The 27,836-nt window shown below is 36.9% G+C and overlaps 1 protein-coding gene across 3 annotated transcripts; it reads left to right on the plus strand.

Annotated features, from left to right (window-relative positions):
- The first annotated feature begins 5,912 nt into the window (after window positions 1-5,912).
- LOC132112562 (stonin-2-like) lies at window positions 5,913-27,291 on the plus strand. 3 transcript variants are annotated; one of them, XM_059520090.1, is made up of 7 exons: window positions 5,913-6,050; window positions 6,807-6,971; window positions 11,151-11,333; window positions 19,102-20,976; window positions 22,864-23,066; window positions 25,004-26,061; window positions 26,560-27,291. In XM_059520090.1, exons 1-6 carry the CDS (start codon window positions 5,975-5,977, stop codon window positions 25,076-25,078), a joined length of 2,577 nt encoding a protein of 858 aa, XP_059376073.1. In that variant the 5' UTR covers window positions 5,913-5,974; the 3' UTR covers window positions 25,079-26,061; window positions 26,560-27,291. The 3 variants fall into 3 exon arrangements, with proteins under 3 accessions (XP_059376073.1, XP_059376074.1, XP_059376075.1); XM_059520091.1 differs by having other exon boundaries at window positions 5,945-6,050; window positions 6,807-6,964; XM_059520092.1 differs by lacking the exons at window positions 5,913-6,050; window positions 6,807-6,971 and adding an exon at window positions 16,958-16,985 and having other exon boundaries at window positions 11,215-11,333.
- Window positions 27,292-27,836: the final 545 nt, after the last annotated feature.

The following is a 27,836-nucleotide window of genomic DNA, read 5'->3' on the forward strand; positions in this document are numbered from 1 at the left end:
CTCAACAACACGATATCGGTATGTAAATAATCCCGTGCACTTGTTTTTTTTTGGGCTCGTCGCTGGGTTAAACACAACACCGTCGACTTAATTTGCCTAATAATCTTTGTAATATTTTCACAGATATATATTCAGTGTTAAATGTTTAAGTTACATTAGTTACCGTGAAACTATGCGTCTCCCAGTTTAGCAACAGGTTGTTGTAAGCGCGTGTGCTTTGTTTATATAGGTAGCATTATATATGTAATACATGGCAAAAAAGTTATCAAATGTCCGAGTACACAGATCGAAGAAGTTTTTATGTGAAGCTGATGTGATAAAGCGACCTTTCTAGTTGTTTTTGTGCCATTGTTACGTGTTGAAGCCTGTTTTACTCATTTGATAACATCACAGCAGATAATTGTTGTATGTTCAGCATATGAATCTGAGTTGACAATGAAAGGAAACGATCATATCAGTATATACTATTGTGATATACAAACCTTTAATATTCTTACTTGGTGTTCGTGAAAAATAATTTTAATTAGGCCTATTATAATAACTCCCAGTACTTTTGTTGTTTCACTCTCTGCAATCTGGCGATTTTACATAATGCATGGTTATCTATTGTTGGATACATGTATGCCCCCACTTCTGCATATTCACAATTTTTCAAAGGGTTCACCAGTGATTTTAAAGAATCTGCAGTCACTTATTTTAACACCAAAACCAGTTTTCAACAAATAATACACAAGCTGCTCAATATGGGACATTCTTGAACTAATATGAGATAGTTTTAGCATCTTTTCATCATTATTTTATATCGTTTACCCCACCCCCCCCAAACCTATGAAATCAGAAAAAAAATTGATCTTAAAATTTTGATGACTCATGCTGCACTGCATAGGTTTGTGTCCAATCAAACACTTGCTATCAATTCATGAATTTAAAAGGAAATGCACCATTTGAAATAGGAATTGTGCTTGTCAAGCTAATTCACGGCTCTTTAATGAAGGTGGTTGAATAATTTTTTTGTAATTGCAATTACTAGTAACTATGGTACTTTGGCAGAAACTGTGGTTACCATGGTAAATGTTTGTAAGAGGTGTTCAGTTCCTCAGGGGATGATAAATCAAACTGCTGTGAAAAGCATGTGGAGGTGGCGGTGGCGGCAGTGTTTTTGATGTTTTGTACAGGTATGTGAATAACATGGAGCTTTTCTCTTGCTGTGAGTCATGGCTAGATCTTACTGCATTCATCTGTCCCAGGTGGTGGATTGACCTCTTTACCTATACATGGATTTAGTTACTGATATTTGTTTTTACTCGTTCTACTTCTTTTGGAGCTGATGGCCATGTCTTTGAAGTCTGAGCGCAGCAGGATTTTCTGGTAGAACGTCTGGAGATTATGGTGTTATTCCTGTGAGCTTCACTGCTCTGTAAAAAGTTTTTTTTTTTTGTGAATTTGGCATGAAGTTGATCACTTTTGGGAAGCAGGGGGGTGTAGGCACTTTTTTTTAAAATAACTTTTTGTTGTCTTTTGGTGCAGGGCTGAGTTTTAGTGTGACATCTCAGTAAGTCCACTCCATGAGGTGAGGCTTTAGGGAATGATGGGGCGCAGTAGGGGACACTGCAGGAGTTAAGGAACTTCTTTTCTGTGCTAGTGGATGATCTGACTCCTCACTGGCCCCTTAAACTTGTTGGTCTTAAAGCCAGGAATCGTTAATGCCATGGTTGGTGAGGCAGGAGATTGTCCTCACCATAAACATTTCAAAATAACAACATAATCTGGCTAGTAGACAGATGCAAAACAAAACTAACACACAAATCTTAATCACTTCAATTATAATCAAGCTGTCTGGAAGCAAACACCTGTTTTTGTCATGCTGTAAAATTATTCCAGCCACTTTATTTTCCTCAGAGTTTTTAAAACTGTAAAATAATTGAAAAATATTATACTGTAGGTCCGTCCATCCATCCATCCATATTAAGGATGTGACAAGACACTTATCCCACGAGATGAGACACAAGACTGGGTTAACAAGACAAGATTTTTAGATTTTTATTATAAATTTTTTTTTAAGAAATCCTCGATGAAATATATGGGGAAAAATAGTATTTTATTCAACTGAAAAAACACAAAATGCAAAAAATTGAGGTGCGTTTTTAAATCAACTTGTACTTTATGAAATTAAACATCTATTTTAATTAATTTCATGCAGTAATAAACATCATGTAAACACTGTAGGTGTTTTGCCACAAACTCAACCGACCAGTAATTCCACAAAAAGCAAGTCTGAGTGATAGTTAGGGCTCTATGAAATCCATTCTATTTTTTCCTAAATTCCGTTGTATTTTTTTAGTTTTTCAAAATTCTGTTTTTGTTTTTCATTTTAATTGCTTGTATTGCTTTTTTCAACTCTTATTTAAAAGTTAAGCAACATTTTATCAATTAAAAAGCATGTCAAATTAATCAATGTCATGAAATGTATACATTTTCACATCAATTTATTAAACGTTTAACAAAAATGACAAGTTTAGGGCCCTTTAAATATTTACTTTTTCTCATTATATTATTTCTATTTTTTATTGTTACCTAATTCTGTGTTTTAGCATGTCTAATTATTTGAATGTATAAACAACTTTTTTTTTTCTTAAAGTAGCCTAATGATTTCCCCCCTCAGAAATTCTGTGTTGTGTATTTAAAATTTTCATGTTATCAAATGAAGGCATAAAACATTTATTTCATTTATCATTTAATTATTGAAAATTAGGAAAACTTTTTTTTTTTTAGCAAACAAAGGGGATTTATTAACAAAATTAAAACATGGAAGAAATGTTTTGTGATTAGTGTAAACTTTGACCTATTTGTATATTTGTATAGTTTTACTTTATATTTTATTATCTGTATTTAATGTTCTTCTGTTAGTGTTATACGAACGCACCAAGGGTCAGAGACTAACTCAATTTCAATTCTCTGTATGTATTTACTGTACAATAAAGCATACTTGACTTGACAGATCTGGGCGAGGATATCGTCACGTTTGGATCTTGTGAGATCATCTCATCACATATATATCTATCTATATATATATGTCCATGTCACTTTGGACCATGTCACTTTGGACATAGTTTTTCCTGTTTGATCTGTTTGTTTTTACTCCTAGCCACCTTTATTTATATATATATATATATATATATATATATATATATATATATATATATATATATATATATATATATATAAAATATATAAAATATATATATATATATATATATATAAAATATATATATCTTCATGATGTGATGCACCTGATACTTTTTGTGTTCTGCACTAGTACTGTCATATACCCGGGTGTCTAGATGGTGACCACTATGTATTTTTGAGGTCTAGCTGTGACTTGACATAGCAGATCTACCACATAGGTAACAACTGTTTGTTCCTGCATTTCTGGACACTTTGGACATGGTTTTTCCTGTTTGATCTGTTTGTTTTTACTGATAGCCACCTTTTTCTTTTGTAAAGTGGAAAAACTTGGAATGTGTGAGGCAAACTCACTGTGACTGTGAGCGCTGACAGCAGGAAATTATGCAGTGTCTGAAAGCACAGTCCGAATGATGATGCCATGCATGATCATGAGCTCTCGGATGGCTGTGCGAGAGAGAGATTTGACATAGTATGAGAGTTCTGCAGACCAGTTCTGCCAAACGTCCCAATATTGTGCACATATCTTGTGGACGCCTGCATGCACCACTGACATAACTGACAGAACGCCAGAGCCCAAGCCCGTTGGAGTCTTAGAAGGGAGTTTTGTAAGATGTTGCAGCTGCAAACATCAGTGCTGCTTTTAAAATTCTGGCTATACACTCTAAAGGCTTCAGACAGAGTGCAACTAAAATGGCCAGAATGAAAATATTTCAGAAAAAAAATGTAAATAAAGTCAGATGGGGCAACTTTATTTGTATGTGTGATTTTGTAAAATGTGAATATGTCAAACAGGTTCACAAATCTCACAGACCCAAACTCATCAGTGAGTAAATGATTTGACTCTTTAAATGACTACTGAGTAAGAGACTGACTTTTTTTTACAACTTTTTCTTTTTCTGTTCATATCTGACTCAATATTAACCACGAACTAATAACAATTACTGTGATGTTTACATTAGGTAATTTCTGTCTGGTTGTTTAGTTAAAAATGTACAATTACAGGTTTGTATAAAAAAAAAAAAAAAAGTATAAAATTGGGAAAAAAGTTACAGCATACTGTAAAAAATAATAAAATATAATACTTTAAATCATTCTTTTCAAAAAGATCCAATTCATTTATAATTAGAAGTTTTTGGTTTTTAATGTTAGTTTTCAGGCCATTTTACAAATGATGGTAACAAATGTGTGTATATATATATATATATATATATATATATATATATATATTAGTAACAGTACAATTCAAATACTCAATGATATCATTTTTTAATAGTCAGATGTCTGGCCAAGAGATGGCTGAAGATATGGAGCTTATTGCATCCAAACTATTGAGTTTTTCAATAAACAGTGGGTGTTGTGCAATGTTGAATGAATCTTCTAGTTGGAGGGAGGTGCTTGCTTTGTTTGGTGTGAAATAGGGGGCTGAGGAAGGGTAGCTAGCATGCAGCCGGATTGTGAATGCAAAGGAGAGATTTACCAGAACAAAAACATGTTACAGAATTGGCCCCAATTTACCAGATTGTTCAGCACATCCAGGTGTGTTTCCTCTATGAAAGTGTGCTTCCTGCAGGGTCTGGATTTAGAAGAGGAAATAGGCGCTGTCTGATGTGGAAAAATCCTGATCACAATGGCCTATGAGCTTTGTCACTGTGCTTTTCCTCTTTTGTGACATTTGAAGGGCATTTGTGACTTTTTGGTGGTGCATTCGTCACCCGGTTGTGAACACTTAATAATACATTAGGGAGCTGTGATCCTTGACACTTGAAGCTTTGATTTTTTTATTTTTTTTTTTTTAAACACACTGCTTTTATGTCTCCTCTTTGTATGATGTTTGATCGGAGTAGCCAGAGGGGCTGTAGTAGCTATTTGGGTTATAAATGGTTTTCAGTTGTCAGACATTTATCAGTAGTCCTTCCTGTTGCTTCGCACTGCCTCCATCCTGTTTTAAAGGGCCCTGTTGAGGCATGTTGTTTTCTGTTTGGCAGTCAAAAACACTTACACAAGCCTTCTGTGTTTACTGCTGTCATTACTTGCTGTGGAGATATTTATTTTGCCTAGACAATACATGTCGTCCTTGAGTTTTCCATTCTCTGTCTCTAATTTTATTCCTGTAGCAATGGTTGTTTATTTGTGGTATCACAGCCTCAAATTTGCAGTCTTTTTGTGTTCTCAACAAGCACAACTCAACAAAAGAACATAACTCATCCTGTAAAGCCAGAGAAGACCTGACTGATTGAGTTAGTTTTCCTCTGGCTTCACGGGATGAGTTATGTTTTACTGTTTGTTATGTCAACTGTGTTGTTACACCACTGATTCCTGAAACTGATACTGATTCCTGAAACTGAATTTTTGCCATTCACACTGATTCACATCTGCACCAAATCAGCATATTTAAATGATTACTGAATGGTCATAAGTCACTAAAGACTGCTGAAAATTCAGCTTTCCCATCACACGAATAAACTCTAAAAAAATATATTCAGGTGTCCATTTTTTTTTACTTATATTTAAATAATTACAGGTTTTTAAGATTCATTGATATTTCAAAAATATTTCATTTTGCTTCGTTGTAATTTTTTTTTTTTTACTGTCCGTTTTAACTGTTTGGTCAAAGGTTCCTAATGTCCCTTTTAAATTAAAATTAATTTTGTGGTAGATACCTTTTATCAAAATAGATCAAATCCTAATGAATGGAAATCCTAATGGTTCTCTCTTCTTAGGCCTTTCTAGCTGGGCATGGAGTCCAAGATTTGGGGGGAGTGAGACAAGACAGGACAAGACAACTCCCATGGCTGCTACAGCCAGTAGCAGAACTGAACCCAGACCAGGCTGGGTTGCTTTTTCAGATGAGGAGTCACAGGCAGGTCAGTACAAACATAGTCTTTACTTAGAGTTACAAGTTTTTTTCTGAGTTTAATTCTCATGGATCAAACGTACAGTAACTATTAAAATGTGTACCGTGAATCCTCTGTTGATGAATGTCTGCAAAGGTTTCTATTTGACCAGTCAGTGACGGATCATAGTCAGGGCAGAAGCCATACTGAATTTTATGCATGTGAAGGCTGTGAGGGATAGACTATATAGTGTGTACAGTATAAAATTACTAGATTTGAAAACTTGCTACTTTCAAAACAAGTGTTATGGAGTTTTTGTCTACAGAAGGTTTCTTTGGAAAGATGTTTGGCAGCTGCACTATTGGCATGATGTTAAACAACAGTATAATTCCACATATCCCTCATAGCCTTGTATCATTGTCAAATGTCAGTTTTAGACCGGTGGGAAGCCATGCCCGATGTTGGATTGTTGAATGATGCTTTAGATGGCAAAGAAAAAGCTCTAGAAGTTTTTGTGTCTAATTGAAAAATAGTTTCAGGACTTTATGTGCACCATTTGTAAGGAATTATAAAGACATGTAACCTTTTTTGCTGAGTGGATATCAGTCTGAGTTTGTGTTCAGACCTTTCTGTGAGATTCCTGCATCCTGAGGTCATTGCTCCATAGTGAATACTGCCGGAACAGTCCACAGTTCTTGCACCCTGCTAGATTTAACATTTAACTGTGACCTTTTTACTGAGAAGAGTCTGTATTTCTCTAACTATGTTTCTTATTCTGGTCCAAAGATGAGGACCACCTCCAGCCCTCTTTAGATCAGCCTGTGCAGGACTCTGCTACTTGGACAGAAATACCATGTGTGTCTGGTCAGAAAGCAGAACAGCTGAATTCCTGGATTCAGTTTGATGACAAACCATGGTCACCCTCTCCTCCCCCGCCATCACAGGTAAAAGGTATGAGAACAACTTAAATATGTTTTTTATTGCATGGAAGTTGGAATCTAACCGTGAGATGCACATACTGTGCTCCCAAATGCATGTTCAGGGTTCAGTACAGTACAATACAATCCATCATCCCTCAGTTCATTAAAAAAGCCTGACAATACAAGAAAACAGAGCGATGCAATGCACACAGTTTGAAAAGGGGTCATATAATAAGGAAACAAACAAAATCAGAAAAGCAGAGCAAAATCTTCTGAGAAAAGAGCCCTGTTTAAGTACTCTAAGGTTAAAACCCTCTGGGGTTTGAGGGTGTTTTGAGGTTTATGTTTAAACACACACACACACACACACACACACAGTGCTGCATGAAAGTTTGCAAACCCTTTACAGTTTTCTATATTTCTGCATAAATATGACACAAAACATCATCAGATTTTCCTGAAGTCCTGAAAGTAAACAGAGAACCCAATCAAACAAATGAGATGAAAATATTTTCTTTGTCATTTATTTATTGAGAAAAATTATCCAGTGTTACATATCTGTGTGTTGCAAAAGGATGTGAATAATTGCTTTTCAGTGTCTGGTGTGGCCCCTTTTGCTGCAGTAACTGCAGTTTAACATTTCTTGTAACTGCTGATCAGTACAGCACAATGACTTGTAGGAATATTAGCCTGTTTCTCAGTACAAAAACCCCTTCTACTCTATGATGATAGAGTGTCCTCCTATGAACAACTAGCTTCAGCTGTCCTGGCCCAGATGAAGTAAAACAGGGACAAAACCATGATATTACCACCACCATGTTTCACAGATGAGATAAGGTTCTTCTGCTGGAATGCAGTGTGTTCTTTTTTCCAAACATATCGCTTCTCATTTAAAACTTAAAGTTCTATTTTGCTCTCATCCGTCCACAAAACATTTCTCCAGTAGTCCTGTGCTTGTCCACATGCTCTTCAGGAAACATCACTGATGGTGGTCTCATGAACTTGAACATTAGCCAATGTAAGAAAGGCGCTGAGTTGCTTAGAATCCTCGTGGACTATTACAAGTCTTGCTTTTGGAGTGATCTTTGTTGGTGGACAAATCCTGGGGAGGGAAAGAGTGGTCTCGAATTTTCTCCATTTGTACACAATCTGTCTGACGGTGGATTTGTGGAGTTCAAACACTTTAGAGATGGTTTTGATGGGGTCTTATTGTCTACTTTCAGGACTTGGGTCATATTTATGCAGAAATATAGACATTCCAAAAGGTTCACAAACTTACACATTTTTGAGTTCATGGAAGAGTTCATGTAAGTGCATGTACGACTTCCACATTTCTGCTTTTAAACCTTCAAGTGCATTTCCTCTGTTTCATAACAATAGTCAAAATAGTTTCATAATGATACTCAAAATAAACTCAAAGTAATGGGTGACAGATGCTTCCTCAACAAATGATTGTATAGTAATGTGACTTATGATATTGACAAATCTCCTGGCACAACCTGGGATTATACAATAGCAACCTTGCTGTGCCAGCCTTGAGCTTCGGACAATTAAACCACACCCATTTCAGTAAGAATTTCCCAATGCTTCCAGTATTCCAGAGATACAGTATTTTACTGATTTCTACAATGAGTTGACTCAGTTGGGTTGGACTTAAAATGGTCTGTGTCACTTCCTTTAGGCCCGGTGCTTGGTCTAGTCTTGTCGTTCTCTGTGTTTATCTCTGTCTGTCTTCTTTTTGCACACATTGACTCACCCACCCCCACTCTTGTCGAAACCCAGCAACTTTGCCAGCAACTCTTTCCCAGGAAATCTCCTGTGAGAGGCCGAGTGCAGCAACATGCAAATTGCCAAACCCTTCAAACCCTAATTGAAGCCATAAGCAGAGTTTTCATCTCAGCTGTTGTTGCTCTTGCATGAAATCTGCCTTAGGATGAAGTCAAGGGTGCAGCCAGTCTATCATTCCTCCATAATGTGTTCACTAAGAGATCAAGCCTGGGTTTGTTAAAGTACTTCTTATTTAGTCCGATTACAGGGGCTATCCAACAGATGATTTCAGGTTTGATGCCTTAATTTCCATGTGTGGTCTAGAGGAAGCTTTAGCAGCCAGAAAGCCAGTGTCTGATGTAGGGTTTATCCAACCACAGTGTCTTACATTATTTATATTCAAAGGCATCCAGATTTATATCACTTTGGATTGACTAAATACTTAATTATTTTTATTTTTATAAAACAACAAAGATGAGTAGTGTTTTTTATGAGTAGAGTAGTTTTTTTATGCTAATGCAGCAGGAACCTAATAAGAAATAAGTATATTGTGAACATAATGTGTTAAAAAAAAACCCATCAGAGCACATATGGATCCATCTAAAGTTGTTTGTGGTGTAATCAGAGGTTTGGAAACTCTCAGGAAAAGGAGTGTTATTTGGAGTAATCCCACATGCACACTTGTTCTCTTTTTTTATAGACTGAGAGTTTTATTAAAATCTTTCAAACTATTTATTTGAATGACTGAGATTCCACTCATCAGTGGCAAGACAGCTATATGAAAATATAGAGATTTGAGTTGTTGGAATCAGTTCAAATTCAGTTCATTATTTTGAGGGAAGAGTTTTAATTACTTGTCAAGTGATATTTTTTTATCATGCATGTGCATTATTCCTTAGCTGACTGTACTTTTATGTTAACAACCTGATGATTCAGTAGTGTCATGCTTAGACATCATCTTTTTTTGTTTTTGTGATACTTAGATGATCTATATACATTCTAAATTCATCATTGTAATGACTTGCATGATAAATCTAATGTACTTCTGCATCCATTTCAACCTGTAACCTTGTAACATTTTCAAGTTTGTCTTTGTTTTACTTTTTTTTAAGTAGATCATAAAGTTTTAAATAACTACTTTTGTGAATTTTTAATTGAGCTCCAGAAAAAAATAATGCGGCTGGATTTGTTGCTAGGCAGTGAACACATCCTGTGTTTGGGATGTTTTTGAATCCCAATTGTTTAAATAAGCATCAGCAGTGCCTACATGTATTTTAAAGAACTGGAAGTATGTCATCTGAGTTTACATATTTACTCCAACCTGAATCTAAAACATCATCTGTGTAGTACTACTGTATTCTCTCTATCATTGTTTCAAAGCGTTCTACTACACAGTACTTTATAACGTTAGTAATATGTCCTCTGATAGTAATTACAGCAGTGTTAATTAAAATCATTGAGTAGATTGATTCGATTGTTTGACGAGGCTGATATACATCAGTATGCGGTGTTATCTCGCCTCACCCTTGATGTTTAATCCTTTTACTAAAGCACTTTTCCCCACTGTGAATATTTAATAGTCTCTCGTTCCTAATTCAGTGATAACACCTGTTCATTAGCGACACACATTTACGGTATTCACACACCATAACACCATTTAGAATAAAAAATGACAATGCCTTCAGATTCCAACTCAACTCCTGAATTACAGTCGTTTAATTTCAGGAAAATAAATTAATGGAAATTTTATCGACACTACTATTCAAAAGTTTGGGAGCATTAAGATTTTATTATTTTTATTAAAAAAAATATACAAATTATTGCATATAATAGGAAATTCATTTATTCAGCAAGGATGCATTAAATTGATCAAAAGTTTAAAGATTTCTATTTTTGTTATAAATATTTATATTATTTTTAATAAATTAATATTGTTCTTTGTCATGGTTTCCACAAAAATATTAAGCAGCTCAACTGTTCTCAGAATTGATAATAATAAGAAATGTTTCTTGAGCACCAAATCAGCATATTTGAATGATTTCTGAAGTATAATGTGACACTAAAGACTGGAGTAATGGCTGATGAAAATGTTACTTTTCATCATAGGAATAAATTACAATTTAAAAGCTCTTAAAAAATAGAACAGTGACTTTAAAGTGTAATTACAATTAACATCGTACAATATTACAATATGATAAATGCTTCCTTGGTGAGAAACATATAAAAATATTATCAACAACAAATTGTTTAACAGATTATGATTAATATATATATATATATATATATATATATATATATATATATATATACCTGCATGAGAGAAATGCATTAACACACATTTCTTTGTGAACTTTTTTTTTTATGCAGAATGTTTAACTGTTTGTGAAGATGGCAGTTGTTTTATGCCTGTATATCCTAAATCTATATCTCTGTTTTAATGAAGGTCCCAGGCACAGCATTTGCTCTTCGGCCAGTTTCTGGAGTGCCGTTCCCCCATCAGAGAGCAGCTGGACCACCCAATCAGAGGAGCAGAGCTCCGTGAGCATGGGGGCGTCTTCCTGTGACCTGCCCTCACTTAACACTGAAGAGCCACCCAGTCAAACACCCTCCTGTCCCCACTCTTCTAGTGAGTACCACACACACAGAGTCATACCTACTAAGTTAATAAATGGGTAACTCTCATCAGTCGAACATCTGTAAGTGGCGGTTTTATATCCACCCAGTGCCTCAAACAGTAATTAAAGTCTGTCCCCTCGTGAGAAGACAGAAGGAAGTGAGAATTGCACAGGAAATGCTTCACATGCTGAATTATCCATCAATAAATCACTTCCGTTGCTCAGCACAGCCTTCGGGGTCGAATCCAGGAACGCAGGTGGAATGAAAAGATGGCATCTTTTTTTGGCGTAGTAAATGATTGAGGAATCTGGACAAATAAATTCACACGGTCTTTGACAGCTGCTCCTCAGACGCTCCTCTCGTGTGAGTGATGGTGGCTCTGAAGGAACGCTGTGCTGATTTGAGGCAGGACGCTCTCTCTCGCAGGTAATTTGTGGCTGAGCGGTTAGCGCTCCTGCACGATCCATCTCGGGCCTCTCGCCTCGGCCCTCCAGCAATAGCTCACTCAGACCAGGGTTTCTATGGAAACAGGAGAGGGTGAGGTGCTTAAGACGGTTTTATTTATTAAAATGCAGCATGCTTCATTTCTCAGGCTGTGGGAAGATGGAGTCACTGCAACAGAATTTTCACTCCAGGCAAGAGTGAATACAAGTGCATATTGAGTGTTAGTTAAAGCAAATGTTACAGTAAATAGTCAAGTGTGTAATTATGCCAAGCTACACTGGAGTTTGGTCATGTTTGAGCTTGTAAGAAAAGGAATACAGTGATGCAAAAAACTTTTTTTTCTTAAAGGAGTCATACCCTCGTATTACCTTGGATATCTACTGCTGTATTATAGTCTTTCAGGCCCTTCTAAAAAAGAAAAGTGGAAAAAAAAAATAAACACAGAGCTCCTCAGACCCTTATCTCTGTAGGCATTATTGTCTCGCGAGATCTGATGCGATATTTTGGCTGTCGTGGACGGTCATTATAATAATGCAAATGAGGGGCACGTTGATTGGTTGCAGGAAGGGGGGGTTGACACCTCAGGTAACGCTTTAGCATATCATTACAAACTGACATCATGGTGCAAGTTGTGAATGAACGCGAGCGGCTTCCCGGCCAGTGTATAAGTATGAGGCGCCATTTAGGGCTTAAATCAAACTTCATTCACGCGCACATATGAAACGCTTGCATATATACTAAGTACTAGTCACACATACATGTATATGAACTATCTACGCACATAAAGTTACTCATATGAGACGTGAGCACAGCACACACACACAACAATAAGACGTGAGCACACACACACACACAAACTAGACGGGGCCTCATGTAAGCGTTAGGCAATAAATAAACAATAACCGAATTCATGATGATCTCAGTCATTTGTTTTTTGCGAAGTACGTTAGCAGCCATTCCCCATACCTCGAAGCTAATACTCCCGCCAGAGTTGTGCCTGGACGCGTTCATTGAACGATAATTCATGAACTCGTTCATGTTTTGGACTGAACTGAACGTACCGCATTACTGCCTGATGAACGTTACTGTGAAGTCATTCATTCTGGTGTCTGTGAATGCCACGCTCTCTCAGTTTAACTTCGTTCAGTAGGAAGCCAGATTTCTATAAAGCCTTCCAGGCGAAAACCAACCTAAAACACACCGTAAACCGGGTTTAATATGTAGCGGAAAAACACCCAATCTGGCAACACCAGACTCTCTTGTTCAAACTCGCTCATCAAAATGAACAAATCTTTTTTCGAGTCATTTCGTTCATTTAAGGGGCTTTAAATGTTACTATTAACTGGCAAATTCCCCGAACACATCAACCTACACAATCTTGATCATATTCTGAATTAAGAAATCATTATAATGCAGTCAAAAGTCCGTTTTTGCAGTCCGTTTACAGGGAACATAAATAATTACTTCACCTCCAGTCTTTCGTTTATTTGTCTAGTGACAGACGCAATAGCATACAATAGCCGCATTAGCAGTTATGCTGTTTGTTACACACAGTAGAGCAATAAAAACACAGTCTTACCGTTTCAATTGCAGGCAATTTTGTTGGAATGGCGCTTTTCCCGAGCTTCAATGCCAACTTCGCCTGATATTGCCCCAAATTTGTGAAGGATTTCGGCGTACAATGTTTAGCACAAACTCATAACGATAAACTAGTGGAAGGGTTGAAGGAACCGCGTCATTAAAAATGAATTTAATCCAATGGTCTCTGATAGCTAGGTCCGTTCTTGGTAGAGAAAACACATTTACATGTTGATTCTGGCAGTCAACCACAGAGCAACTCACGTGTGCACTAGTTCCAGTGTCTTTCTCGACTGAATATGAGGGGGAGAGGGGAAGGGCAAACTTCCTGCTGCGGTGTCCATATATGGTATATCCTGCCCCGTCTTGACGTCAAGACGGGGAAGAAATCAAAATCTCGTATTTGAGTGCGCGTACACGTGGGCTATTTTACAAACCCTGAGGTAAACAAACGCTTCACTTTTAAATATCGGCTTCCCGGCCAGTGTATAATCGTTAGGCAATCATAACATACATTGATTCTCGTGGAAAAGTGAAAATTGTGGGTCATGACTCCTTTAAATTAAGAAAAGAAAATATAAAAGCAACAAAAATATTAAGTAGCACAGCTGTTTTCAGCATTAATAATTATAAAAAAAATGAGCATATCAGCATATTAGAATGATTTCTGAAGGATCATGTAACACTGAAGACTGCAGTAAAATTAAATTATTAAAATTTAATATAATATAGAATAATTATATTAAATTGTATTAATACTTTACAATATTACTATTTTTTTTACTGCGTTTTTGATCGAATCAGTACAGCCTTAGTGAGCACACTTGGATTGCAGCATATGAATAATTAATCATTTAAAAAAATGTTTTGTTATGATGATAGTGTTATAATGTGGTTTCATGGATGTTGGTTACTGCTTACTCAAAAGATACTATTCTCATGTCTCTGTTCTTTTGATATGGCTATTTTTTCATCCATTGTATTGGCCTCTAGGTGAAAAAAATAAAAGTCAGATGACATTGAAAAGTAGTAGCGCCCTTATCTTCATCAAACCTGGAGATTTGGGATTCATTCATGCCTGTAGTACAAAAGGTCTAGTTACATGTGAGTGTTTAATATTGAAGATTATGTATGTGCAATAGCAATCATTATCAATAAGTTTCTGTAGAAGCATTTGTTTTTGTATTTTCCCTATGGTCTGTCTTTGCGAGATACCATTAGATGTCATATTGTTTGAAAATCTGTTAACCCTACCCATTTTCACCCTACCCAGTGGCCTTTGCTCCTGCTCTCACTGTGTTGAAGTGTACGTTGCTAAAACCTGGCAGTAGGGCGCCGTTCTGTTTGTTTTCCTTTCAGCATGTGACCCTTGGGTGTTGTTCCATGATTGTTTATTTACAGCTGAACTGAGTGCAAATTTGTGTGTAATTGCTGATTATTTGTGTACATAGTTCTTCTCTGCTGTCATTTTTTTGAGCTGCATTCACTGTTTGTACACATTGCACATGACTTGTGTCTAACTGCACACATTGACTTGTGTCAGCTTTAAGCTTTATTTGTCAAATCTTGCCCTTTATGTGACTTACATCTTATGTTCGTGAATGAAACATTATAGTTATGAATGTGTCATTGTAAGTCGAGACTATTGGTAACGAATGAATACGAGTGTTTATGCAGCTGTATGGTGCAAGCCAGGTCTTTACGAAAGCTTCATCAGGCTAATTTACAGGCACAGATGGCTAATGATGTTCTTTATGAGGATGTGCAGTGCATTTGATATACAATGCACATTTTAATTTCCTTCTCATTCAATTTCCAGTGATGCATAAGAATGCTGTTTTCCATATTGATGCAATGGGTGTGTGTGTGTGTGTGTGTTCAGTCAAGAGAGGAACAGAAAGCTTGTGTGAATGTGGTTTTGTCATATCCAAATGCACCCACACAGAAGGCCATTGTCATTAGTTAGCAAATCTCTACAGAGAACAGCAGAAGTTACTGTAATCTCAGATCAGCAGAGGTTATAGAGTAGAGCAACAGCTTGTTTAAGAGCACATCCTGCTGGGATTCTCACATGCTTCCTCACCGTCTGTGACCTCTGACCCCTGCAAATGTCCTCGTGAAAAAACCCGCCTCCTGTGACTCACACCTGCAGCTATCACTCCGCTTCACATTATGGGAAAGCTCAGCCTGTCAGAGATGACACTTCCACTGTGTGTCTTCTCACCAACATGGTTTGGTGAGTTTCAAACGGGACACATCATGGAAAACAGCATGTCTTTTGGGTTTAAAATATATAGTTTGCATTTACATATAGCTGTCTAAAAGCCAACATGTTCTAAAATAAAGAATCTTGTTTTTTTAATTTTTTGTAGGGCTGGTAAGGGATTCAAATTTAATAATTTTATTATTATTACTATGTAAATAATACACGACTATTACTTTATTGATATGATACTCTAAACAATAAACCAAAACTGCCAGTAGGTGGTGTTAAATGTCTTTATGATTAAGTCATCGAGTCATTTATTCATTCATTTCATTCGTTCAAATGGCTGATTCATTCAAGAGTGAAGTAAAAATCATTAGGCTTGTTTGACTAGAAGCGGATCATCACCATCAGACCGATTGGTACCACAAGCGACGACTCTGCATGCTTTTGAATCGTTCTTTCAGTACTTTAATGCGCCGCTTCAAACCCAACGCATCTATGGCAAGTGGTTCAACGAGCCAAATGGTTCACACAATTCGTTCAAAACGTGCATTAAGAAATAAAATGCCACTCTGTTGCTCAATGACTTATAGTTCTGATTTGTTTTTATGTTTCCTTCGGAAAATTGAGCAAAACAGACAACATTGTCTAAAATAACACATCATTTGGTGACTTTAAGGTTTAGAGTAATGGTAAAATATGATCATTTAACGTTAATATTACAGTAAGAGTCTCAATTTGATGAGAATGTTAGGGAAAATTAATGGGTGCACACTAACTCTGAAGTTATCCCCAGTTAATGCTCTGGTTTAGAAGGACTGACCTGAAACCAGCAAAATAAAGGTCAGTAGCTTAGTGAAAGGATTGAGAGATCTCAAAGCAGATCAAGACTTCAGTGCAAACACAACCTGTCAACCATTTGTCTCAGCTCCTAAGTTTGCAGTCAGATGGCAGTTTTCTTGCACATTTTGTAGCTGTAAAAAGTAGTTGTTTGTTGCACACCATCATGCTATTGATGAGTCAGTTTCTGTGTCATATTTCCTTGTCTTCTCTTTTATATGGTAGATAATTGGGATATTCAAAGGACAGAATCACTTCTCCACATGGTTACAGACAAACATGAGAGAACACACAAAATGTTTCTGAACTTGTTTTCGACCGATTGTATTTCCAAGAATGCCTTTCTCTGCGAGTGTTGAGATGTGGTAGCTGTAAAGACAGCTACCTGTCAAAAAATGTAGACTCCTCCTGTGAAGGAGGCAGGCTGGGAGGCAGACCAACAGGCATCTACATGTCTGTGCGGGCACTTCATGGAGAGAAGGAGGTCATGTGACCTGCTTTTTTAATGCATGGTGCCGTAGTGAAGCCTAACAATTGGTGTCCCATCTGTTTCCTCTCTTTAGCACCTGGACTCTTGAATCTGCTGTACTGGTGAGTCTTTTTCTTCACACTGTTGCATTGTGACAGACATTGCACAGAGTTTTGACTCATAAATGCTTGTGGTTGTTGCTGAGTTTTCATTTAGCCATTCTTTCTTCCTCTTTTAAGAAATATATGTTATCTTTTTATGCTGATTATGCATATATTTGTTTTTCAGTTCTGTATTTTAAAACTGGCTAGTGTTTAAAAAGGTTTTTAAAAAGAAGCGGGGTGAGAGCATTTGTTGGAGTCTCACTTGGCATTGCTTGTATAGCCTCAGGATCAGCGCTCTATCCATGCTGAGTTTTACTTGGAACTGGAAGTTTGACGAAATACCAGTAAGTTGATGCTTGGCAACAAGATTTTGCTTCCACGATTTACTCCGTAAAACAGACTCTCTAAAATGCAAAACATTGCTATTTTTTTCCATCCAATTAAATATAAGATAAATTTACTTCAAAAGCAAAGTTGTCTAAGATGTTTTTTGCTATAAGCATAGACCTCACTAAACTGTTACTGATTTATGCTTGTAAAAAATGGCAGAATGTCAATTTTTTTTATTTAAAATATATTTGAAAAAACAAAACAATGTATGCAGTATAAGTAAATCAAAATCATTCTTGCTTTAAGAATGTTTATTTTATTCAAAAAAAATTAAATGCTGATTAATACGTGTTGCAGTGTATGCTAGTGTTCTGCAATTAAACTGTGTCTTTGTTGGAATAAAAATAGAGATAAGTAGGAAAAATATATAGAAATGTTAGTTTAACTTTAACTTAAGTGAACCTTGAACATTTGTTCTGATGGTTGCAATTTCATCTTACCCTCTGGCTGATTTGATGTATCCCTTGTAAGAACATGAACAAACATGCTTTGGAGGTGCGCAGACGATGTTCATAAGTATTCATATTTAAGGGCATTGCATTTTTTTTTCTGAGCTGGGATAATCTTTTAACCTTCTCCCTCCAGGGCTGATAAGATATGAGCCTTGAAATCGGAGTCTTTTTTATGTTTGTGGCTGCTTCTGTGTGTGCAAATGTCGTATTGTAGTCTTTTAATATTTTCTGTTATAGTAATTGTTTCAGTTGATTTGTAGTGTGATGAACCCTGTTGAACTAATATGAGAAGATTAACAAAGCCACAAGCCATAGTGCCAACACTCTCACACATTTAATAAGCAATGTTTTAAGAGACTGGAAAGAGGTTGGCCTGAACAATTCAAGTTTAAATAAGGCCCATAGCTTTATTAGTTGTTTATTGGATTTTAGTTTCTATAAAATTGTTGTTTGTGAGTTAGTGTGTACATGCATGCTCTTGTTGCATAGTGCAGTCATTCCAGTTTTCAGCATGTGAGACAGACCATTCAGTGCTTTGTTGCATTGGCAGAGAAAGTAGGTCTGAGGTGGGGAATGCTGGTGCCTAGCAACAGGTAAAAACTGTCTCTCTAATTTGGCATGGGAGAACTAGAACATATAAAAGTTTGAGCTTGTTTCAAGAGAGCAGAAGGATTCATTAATGAATGATTTGTTTCTTTCCTAGCTATGACTCTTGCTTATGCTTTTTTGCAGGTTCATTCATAATTATTGAACGTCCCAGTTTCAGATGAAAAGTATGACATTTTAAAAACTGTTTTACTGTTTTAGTGGGATAGATGACCTTGGTGTGACTAAAAAGAAATTGATTATTCAATTATCCCATTGTTATAGATCCATTTTGTCCTAGTGAAACTGACTGAACAAGACTGAAAACTTCATTATTCTGTAATCAGTCAAACCTCTTCTTATAAAATATTAGTATATCTATATTGAAATGAATAAATAGCATGTTGAAAGAGAGAGAAAGTATGCAAATGCATGCTTATGAATTGTGGTTGATAGCAATCTGCCTTCTTCCTGTTAGTGGAAATGTCTTTCAGTCGTTTCTAGGTTTGGACCAAAATAATCCAACCATTGTGACTCTCATTAGGTTTCAAAAATAGGTTCAAAGGACACTGGAAAATGCAAGGAGGTCATCTGTTTTCTTGTTTATAAGATTATGTCTGCCTCTTATTTATGACATGCTTTTTTCCTGCTCAAATTTAATCTTAAAGTGTTGAAACAGCTCTGTATTCTTCTTTTTTTATTGATAGATTCTTCTGTGTGCCAAGAGGATGAAGGAATGAACATGGATTCATTCAACTGGACAGCAAACAACCAACACACTAATGGCCAATCTTATGTCACCTCCAACCGCTTTGCCAGCTGGGTTACCTTTGATGATGATGAGGACTCAGTTTTCCAACCTCCAGGGAAACAGTCTAATATAAAACTGGATAACCTCAACAATTCTCCTCTGCAGGATGCCAACAGCAACCTGATTTCCTCTTCCTTTTGTGGCCAGATGACAGAGAGACACATTCTGGACCTGACCACTGATGGCACCAATTCCATCTTTGAGTTTAATAACACACTATCAAACAGCAGTGTCCCTTACAACAAAAAGAACCCTTTCCTGGACGATGAGCTCTTGAACCTACAACCTTCTCCTATTAACCCTTTCAGTGCCTATTTTGACAAAACAGACCATAAAACGTCCCAAGGCATTGGCTTGTGTCAGGAGGTAGCAAATGTGTCCACATTCAGCTCACCGTTCTTTGAGTATCAAGATGCTGATATCAAAAGGCAATCTATTATGCTTTTCTCATCTAAGAAAGACTCTGTTGTTGGAAAAGATAGTATCCCATCAGGCTTTCCTATAGATGGTCTGGATCAGCTCAGGAATATTCACATTTCTGACCCTGACCATGATGGTAGTTCTACTGTACCAGATAGTTCAGTGGAGGAAGTTGATTCTGATGATTCTACCTACGAACCAGACCATATGACGCCCAAGGATGGCTGGCCCATGCTCCTGCGCATCCCTGAAAAGAAGAACATCATGTCCTCACGTCACTGGGGACCAATATTTGTCAGGTTGACGAACAGTGGCCAGCTGCGACTTTTCTATGAGAAAGGGCTGGAAAAGCCCTTCAAAGAGTTCCAGCTAAACTCCCAGCATGAGATATCTGAACCCAAGCTCCAAAACTACGACGAGAATGGCCGTGTTCATACCATCAGTGTAGACCATGTGGTTTACAAAGAGAAGAGGAAGATCCAGCCCAAGGTCACAGTAGTTCATATGCCTGTGAGAGAGCAAGCGGTGAAGCTTGGGACAACCAACTATGAAGACTTCTTGAGCTTTCAACATGCTCTGCAGGAGAGCCTTGTGGGCCTCCCTGTGGATCAAGAAGGTCTTAATTGGCCAACGACTTACACTGAGGAGGAGATCCACATGGAGGTGAGGGATAACTTCTATGGGATTGTCTCCAAAGGGGACAGCCGTATCTTGGAGCAGCTAGTTTTGACCCGAGTGAGCATGCTAGCCTTCTTGAATGGATCTCCACCTTGCAGTATCGGCCTCAATGATGTCCAGGTCAAAGGTAAAGAGGTGGTTTCTCGGCATGACATAATTTCCAACACAACTTCACGTTGGATTCAATTGCGGGATTGTCGACTGCATGAGTGTGCAGACCAGTTAGAGTTTGCAGAGTCCCATGCTATTACGTTTAGCCCACCGGTTGCTCGCCGCTTTGAGCTTTTGCGTTTCCGAACGGCGTTTGCTGAAAAAACCCTTCCCTTCACTCTGAGAACAGTCGCTTCTGTCAAGGGTGCGGAAGTGGAGGTGCAGTCCTGGCTGGTGATGTCAACGGGATTTTCATCCAATCGGGATCCTTTAACATTAATACCATGTGAGAATGTTGCTATCCATTACCCCATACCGGAAATTTGGGCAAAAAACTTTAAACGGGAGAGTGTGACAGGAGAGAAGTCCCTGAAGGCTCGCTTCAATAAAGGAGCCAGTTTTGGTTCGACCAGCACGTCAGGGTCCGAACCCGCCATGAGGGTCACGCTCGGCACAGCGAAATACGAACAGGCCTTCAGGTCTGTGGTGTGGAGGATCAGTCGCCTGCCAGACAAGAACTCAGGTGGGAACTTGGAGGTGGCCATAATGTCATATTGTGGAACAACAGGAATTAACTTAAAGGGATAGTTACCGAAGATGAAAACTCAAGGCTCAGAAACGTAGTAAGGAGATTGTTAAAATAATCCATGTGACATCAGTAGTTCAACCGTAATTTTACAAAGCTACAAGAATACTTTTTGTGCACAAAGAAAACTTTAAAATAACGACTTTATTCAACAATTTGTCTTCTCCGCGTCACCCTGGTCTGTGTCAGCTGCATACATTATGTACGTGATACTCTCCAAAATGACGCTAAAAGGTGACGTGGAGGAGACAAAGTGTTGGTTTTCTTTGTGCACAAAAAGTATTCTTGTAGCTTCATAAAATTATGTTTAAACCACTGATGTCGCATTTATTATTTTAATGATGTAATGATGCCTTGATCGTGTAAGGATACTTGGTGTCTATGGGAGGGTCAGAGAGCTCTCAAAATGCATCAAAAATATCTTAATTTGTGTTCTGAAAAATGAATGAAGAAAAGCTGTCCTGTGTTGTTCTAAAGTTTACAAGTAGTTTAGAAGTCAAATATAACCAATAATTGCGGTCACTTTTAAGTACTCGTGCACATCCTTAATGTTAAATGTTTTTTTTGTCAATTTAGTGACCTAAAAATTGAAATATTTAGATATGGCATTAGTGTAGCAATAGCCATGATACAGTTTCTACATTCAGGTCAAACCGACCTTGTTTTTTCCCAGTTACTCTTATGCAATAGCATATCCAAATAGTTGTTTAAGAGCTGTTTTATTTTATCTAGTCATTTCATTACATGGATGTAGATAGGTCTAGTCAGTAAATTAACCAACAACTGTAACTTTTTCTTAGTCTTACGGTATAATGGTGCCCTGTATAAAAGATTTTGAAATAATGCTAATATTTGAAAATTATACTATTATTTTAGTTTTTGTCTTTCACTATAGTCATGATAATAATATCAGTATAGATAGTAGTTCAAGATTTTTATATATTGGTGCTGCTGAATAAATCCTCACAACTTCCAAATCACAATGCTGTGGTAAAAGCCATGCCTCTTAATGAAGTATTGACTCCCAAAGCTAGTGCAGTGGTGTAAAACTCTTTTATCCTGTTTGTAGATTTTTTTTTGTCATAGCATTTGCATTTTGGTTAGTCTGTTTTTTTTTTCTGTCAATGGCCAGTGCTTTTGGCTTTTCAATAGTATATCCGCAGGGATCCCCTCCTCCTGCATGAGTCTGATTGGTTAGACAAAACTCACGCTGTCATCATCTGTTAATTCACAGCCTTACAGTCTGACATCCTTTAAGCTTTGCATTTCAGCTTTTTCCTCAAACGATTTTTTCTTTCTCTAAAATACTCTCTTCTTTAAAACCATGTTTCAAAGAATGATATGCAAAAAATATAGAGAATAATAATTTAATAAATCATTTACTCCCCCATATTACTTTTTCTTCTATAGAACACAAAAGGAGAATCTCAAATTCTCAAAAGGACAAAAAGGCACCATATATTTCAGAAGTAGTTCATATGACTCGTGAGCTACTTTTTGCAAGTTATTTACATAATAATTAGGTTCAAGTTAAAATTTTGCATTTTCTTTGCATATTCAAGTTTTGCCATTAAGACAAACACAAACCAATGCTGTTTGGCATCATTCATCTGAAGAAAACATCTTTTTCATCACTTTCCTCAGTTCATTTTAGCAGAATCGATGCCAGTTCTATGCTAATGTTAAATTATACATATCTACACTGGTCAGCTCCAGTGGTTTACGTCATCTAAAAGTCCTCTACTGACTTGCATTAATCAATTATTAGCGTTAATTAATATTGCATACATTACATTAATATGGTTGTGGATGGTATTTTTGCAGCACTGGGACATCCTCATACGTTCTACTGTCATTTGGAGCTGGGATCAGATTGGGAGGTGCCTCCTAAGTTTGAGTGCCTAGTGGAGGTTGAGTTTGACATGCCCTCTGCTTCTGCGTCCAAAACCACCGTTCGCTCTCTGTCCGTGGGGGACAGAACTGACTTGAAGAAATGGATCACCTACAAATCACATTTCTCCTATCAGGTATTCTGTGTGTGTGTGTGTGTGTGTGTGTGTTAGGGGAGGGTGAAGTAGCTGTGCCACCTTTTGCTCAAGTTGTCCTCCAGGCAAGGAGGAATGAGGTCAAACTAACACACTACTATATTTCAGTTATCTGCTATCAACTGAAAGTGTCGTAAAATAAATAAATACAAATAAATAAATAAAAAATTGTCGCCTAAATTAGTGTCCATAGAAAAGTCCAAATGAAACTATGAACATACAGTGGGAAATATTTATTTGAACCCCTGCTGATTTTGTAAGTTTGCCCACTAACAGATAGAATACCAACTAAAAAAAACACATTATATAAAGATTAGAAATTGATTTGCATTTCAGTGAAATAAGTATTTGATCCCCTACCAACAGTTTGCCAAAAACATGATTCATTAACTCGACTCACCATGTTTGGAGGGCGAGAAAAGCTGACTATGACCCCAAGAACACCATCCCTACAGTCAAGCACAGAGGTGGAAACATTATGCTTTGGGGCTGTTATTCTGCTAAGGGCTTCACCGCATTAAGGGGCAAATGGACGGGGCCATGTACTGTCAAATCTTGGACGAGAACTTCCTTCCCTCAGCCAGAACACTGAAGATGGGTCATAGATGGGTCTTCCAGCATGACAATGATCCAAACCAAGGCAACAAAGAAGTAGCTCAAGAAGAAGCACATTCAGGTCATGGAGTGGCCTAACCAGTCTCTAGACCTCAATCCTATAGAAGATCTGTGTAGGGAACTGAAACTTCAAGTTGCCAAACAACAGCCAAGAAACCTCAAGGCTTTAGAGAGGATCTGTAAATCCCTCCTGAGATGTGTGCAAACCTGGTGACCAACTACAAAAAACGTCTTACCTCTGTGCTTGCCATCAAGGGTTTCTGCACCAAGTACTAAGTCATGTTTTGCTTGGGGATCAAATTCTTATTTAACTCACTGAAATGCAAATCGATTTATAAACTTGTATAAAAGTTTTTTGTTTGTTTGTTTTTGATGGTATTCTGCCTCTATACATTAAAATAAACCTACCAAAAAATTACAGACCCTTCATTTCTTTGTAGGTGTGCAAACTTACAAAATCATCAGGAGATCAAATAAATATTTTCCCCACTGTAAACGAAGGGATTTATTAATGCAATCATATTACCTACTAAAGTCATAATGTAAAAAACATTTCTATTACTAGAAATCAAACAGTGTTTTAATTCAACTAGTTCCCAAGGCTTTTATTTCATTTCATTAAAATTTTGTATTGATTTAAATAGTGTAGCACTGATTAAAGCTGTTTAAACCAGGTTTTGTTACACACCTGTCCTCACCCTAAGTATTACACTTTAGAAAACCAGGAATTTAATTTGGATATTTAGTGGTGATTTTCAAACCCTTCGGGTAGGCCTGAGCTAAATGTCATGTACCCTGTGACAAAGCCACTGAAAGACAAGTTGTCACCCTCAAGCAACCTGCTGTGTCAGCTGCCAGAGCTTGTTTTCCCTACTGCATTCCAAACATGTCATTAAGGTGGCTGGAGCTGTTTTCTACAAACATCTGTTCCCATTACTGTTCAGCAGCCACAGGGAGTGATTTATCACTGAGCAGAGGTGTGCAACAAACAGCAGGATGGCAGGAACAAGATGTAAAACTCTGCCTATAACCTCAGTATAGGAATGACAGAGAAACCTGCTGATGAAGCATCTTGCTGTATATGATAAATGCAGCATAGCTGTGGGGCAGGACAGAGGCAGCAGGTGTCTGAACCCCGGTGAGGTCAGTCATGGGCAGATGAGAGCAGGTGATGCTTGAAATTAAGTTATGTTTACACTAGGTTATTAGTCCCGACTTCCTTTTCTTGTGAGTGACTGCCTCCTTCTGGCTAATGTTTGCTCCTACTCGACTTCTTACTTGCACTTGCCTTTGTTGTCCTGTAGGTGGCAGTGGAGCAGAAGAATGAGCGCACATCAGACAGTCCTCAGGAGCAAACAGGCCAGTGTGCTCAACAGTGAGGAACCAGGAAGAAAGGGCGGTTTAAGGCTTGCACTTGTTGAACGAGAGAAAGTTCAACCCTAAACTGGGGTAGTTTTCGTTTACAATTTTTAGTTTCCTTTTTGCAAAGATTACATCTAATATTGAAATAAGATTAGAAGTAAGATTTGATATGCAAAAAGGGATCCCTTGCAACACTACAGTATATTCCCAGATCTCTGAAAGCATTGCATATCCAAATATTTCAAGAATATGATTTGTTATTGCTATTAATCGCATTTTATGGACATGGAAATCTGGCTTTGTCTACAAGGCGAATAACTTTGTCATCTCATAAAGTAATCTACTTTGCCTAAAACGATGCAGCTGTTGTGGTTTGTTTTAGCTGCAGATAACACATAAATGTTGTGTACATTTTTCTGTATATTTTGGCCTATGAAGAGTCATTTGTGTAGTGTTACCAAGTGAGTTTCTTTTCATTTAACTTTGTACAGAGGATAACTAGAGACTAGTTAACTAACACATTTCAGAGGTTTTTTTTTTTAAAATTAGAAAACAAACAAGTAAACCTCACTAAATTCTAATTACAAATACATTTTAGGAAAATTAAAGGAACCAGTAATAATTGTTTACCTTAGATTTGTTTATGAGTCTCTTTATAAAAACACTTTTTTTTAAATGAATATTTATTAGAAGCAATGGAAATTCCAAATGAAAATATGATTCAGATTCAATTAATTTGTTCACTTTTTTCTTTGGGTTTTGTTTGCCACACACACACACACACACACACACACACACACATAGAATCAAATCTGAGTAGCTGCAAATGTGCAAAAGTCTTTAAGCATAGTACTTCAGTGAGGGAAATTATTGTGAATGTATACTTTGCATTTCTTGACGGGTTAATGAGTTTTTATTTTATTTTTTTTTTTTTAACTGAGTTTAACCATTAAAGTGCCCCCATTATGGGTAATGAAAGGTTTATATTTTGATTTTGGGAGTTCCCAACAACAGGGTGACATGCATGCAAGGTCAAAAAACACTTTCATTGTCTTACAATGTGCATTTATTTTTTTATCTTACTTGCTCAAAGACTGCCAAACGATTCGCTCAACGATTCCTTTTTTCAAACCGATCCATGCTAATCTGCGGTGATTGGTGTCATTTTCATTTAATCTTGCCTGTAATGCCTGATATAGCAGCGTTTGTGTACAGCGTTACCATGGAACCCGCTATTTTACCACTCCAAAAGCGGCATCTAGTGGCACAGAAAAATTTTTCATTTTCATTCAGCCAACGCGAAAAGACCAACAAGTGGGAGGGCAATCATGAAACAGCTTGGGGTTCATTTTAAAAATGACTCATTTCAATGATTCAGAGTGGACTCTTTTTTTTGAGAGAGAAAATGGCCCTGTCCCAAATCGCACCCTAAACCCTCGTGGTCTTCCTCTGAGTCCGCACTTTCGTGACATAATGCCGCTTTGACTGTCGGCCCCAGTGTGGGCTCGGGAATAGTGCGGTTAGAGGGCGCATAACGGCAGCAAAGGGGGCGCTCGCAAGCACCCGTTTGAATGCTGAAATGACGAATGTGACGCACTACGGTCTCGTGGACTTAACAGACATGTGCATTCGGTGGCCATTTGTAAGGCCGAAAGTGCATATGAAGTGTTCCATTTGGGACACGGCCAATTAACTTTCAGATTTAAAATTTTGCAGGGTGTTTTCATTCAATTAAAGTGTGTTACACACTGTATGAAAGGTCATTTTCAAAAATCCATAATAGGGGCACTTTAAGTAGGTTCAAAAGGTGTCATAATTACTAAAGAAAGCTTGAACTTTGTAACTACTACTGTCATTTTTCTTCATATTTTTTTTCAGGTTTATGTTCTGTTGATTTAACCAATTGTTGTTGAACTTTTACTGATAAGTAATACATGTTTAAAAAAATAATATTTAAGTATACATTTCCCAAATAATATTTGTCCATTATTTTTTGTTACATTTTTATTTCATGTTTTGTTGTTTTGGTTTTTGGAGTCACAGTTGATTTGATTGTTCAGTGCACAAACCTTGTATTAATCAAGAATTAATTTGAAAATGAAAAATGAATTTTTTGTATTATAATTTAACATGATTACGATTTAAGATTGATCTGTTTTGTCCTGTAATGCAGAGGAAAACATTTAATAGAACTAAATTGCCTGATGATGGAATCTCACACTGTTAAACAAAAAAATCTTGTCAGCTTTTTTTTTATTATTTGACTTTGTTCATTGTCATAATTTTTTTTTCTTTTTTTTTTTCTTTTTTTTTAATAAATACAGTTATGCAATATTTGAATACTTCTGTTAATACTGACACTTTGATATTGGGCAAATACATATTTCGCAATAGTGTCTTCAATTTCATTTATTGTGTCTTAAAGAGGTTTTTGTTTGTTTCAGGATTGATTGATTATTTTGTTGCTTCTGGGTTGGATTTCTTTGTTCATTTTTAGGAATATCTGTTCATATAATATAGATTTATAAGTTTTCCTGTCTTCCACATAATTGTAATTCCACTAACATCAATCACTCTGTCAGTAATCATTTATCAGCTGGATGGCATGCATATAATAAAGTATATCTGATTTGGGGGAAAAAAATAATCTTGTTATTTAATACAGAAAAAAGTTTTCACTTGTATTTTGATTTTGTGGATGCCTATGCTTTTTGTTTTAAGAGTTTGAAAAGATATTTCCTATAAATCACAATGTAATTGGGTTATATGAACAAA

This window comes from Carassius carassius, chromosome 32, assembly GCF_963082965.1.
Source record: "Carassius carassius chromosome 32, fCarCar2.1, whole genome shotgun sequence".
NCBI classification, from domain to species: domain Eukaryota; kingdom Metazoa; phylum Chordata; class Actinopteri; order Cypriniformes; family Cyprinidae; genus Carassius; species Carassius carassius.

Bases quoted from the DNA above. Each gene is read 5' to 3' on its own strand.
- LOC132112562 (XM_059520090.1), top strand. From the start codon at position 5,975: ATGGCTGCTACAGCCAGTAGCAGAACTGAACCCAGACCAGGCTGGGTT. The intron at 11,334-19,101 runs GTGAGTACCACA...TTTTATTGATAG, and splicing joins CTCCTGTCCCCACTCTTCTA to ATTCTTCTGTGTGCCAAGAG. The intron at 23,067-25,003 runs GTATTCTGTGTG...GTTGTCCTGTAG, and splicing joins AATCACATTTCTCCTATCAG to GTGGCAGTGGAGCAGAAGAA.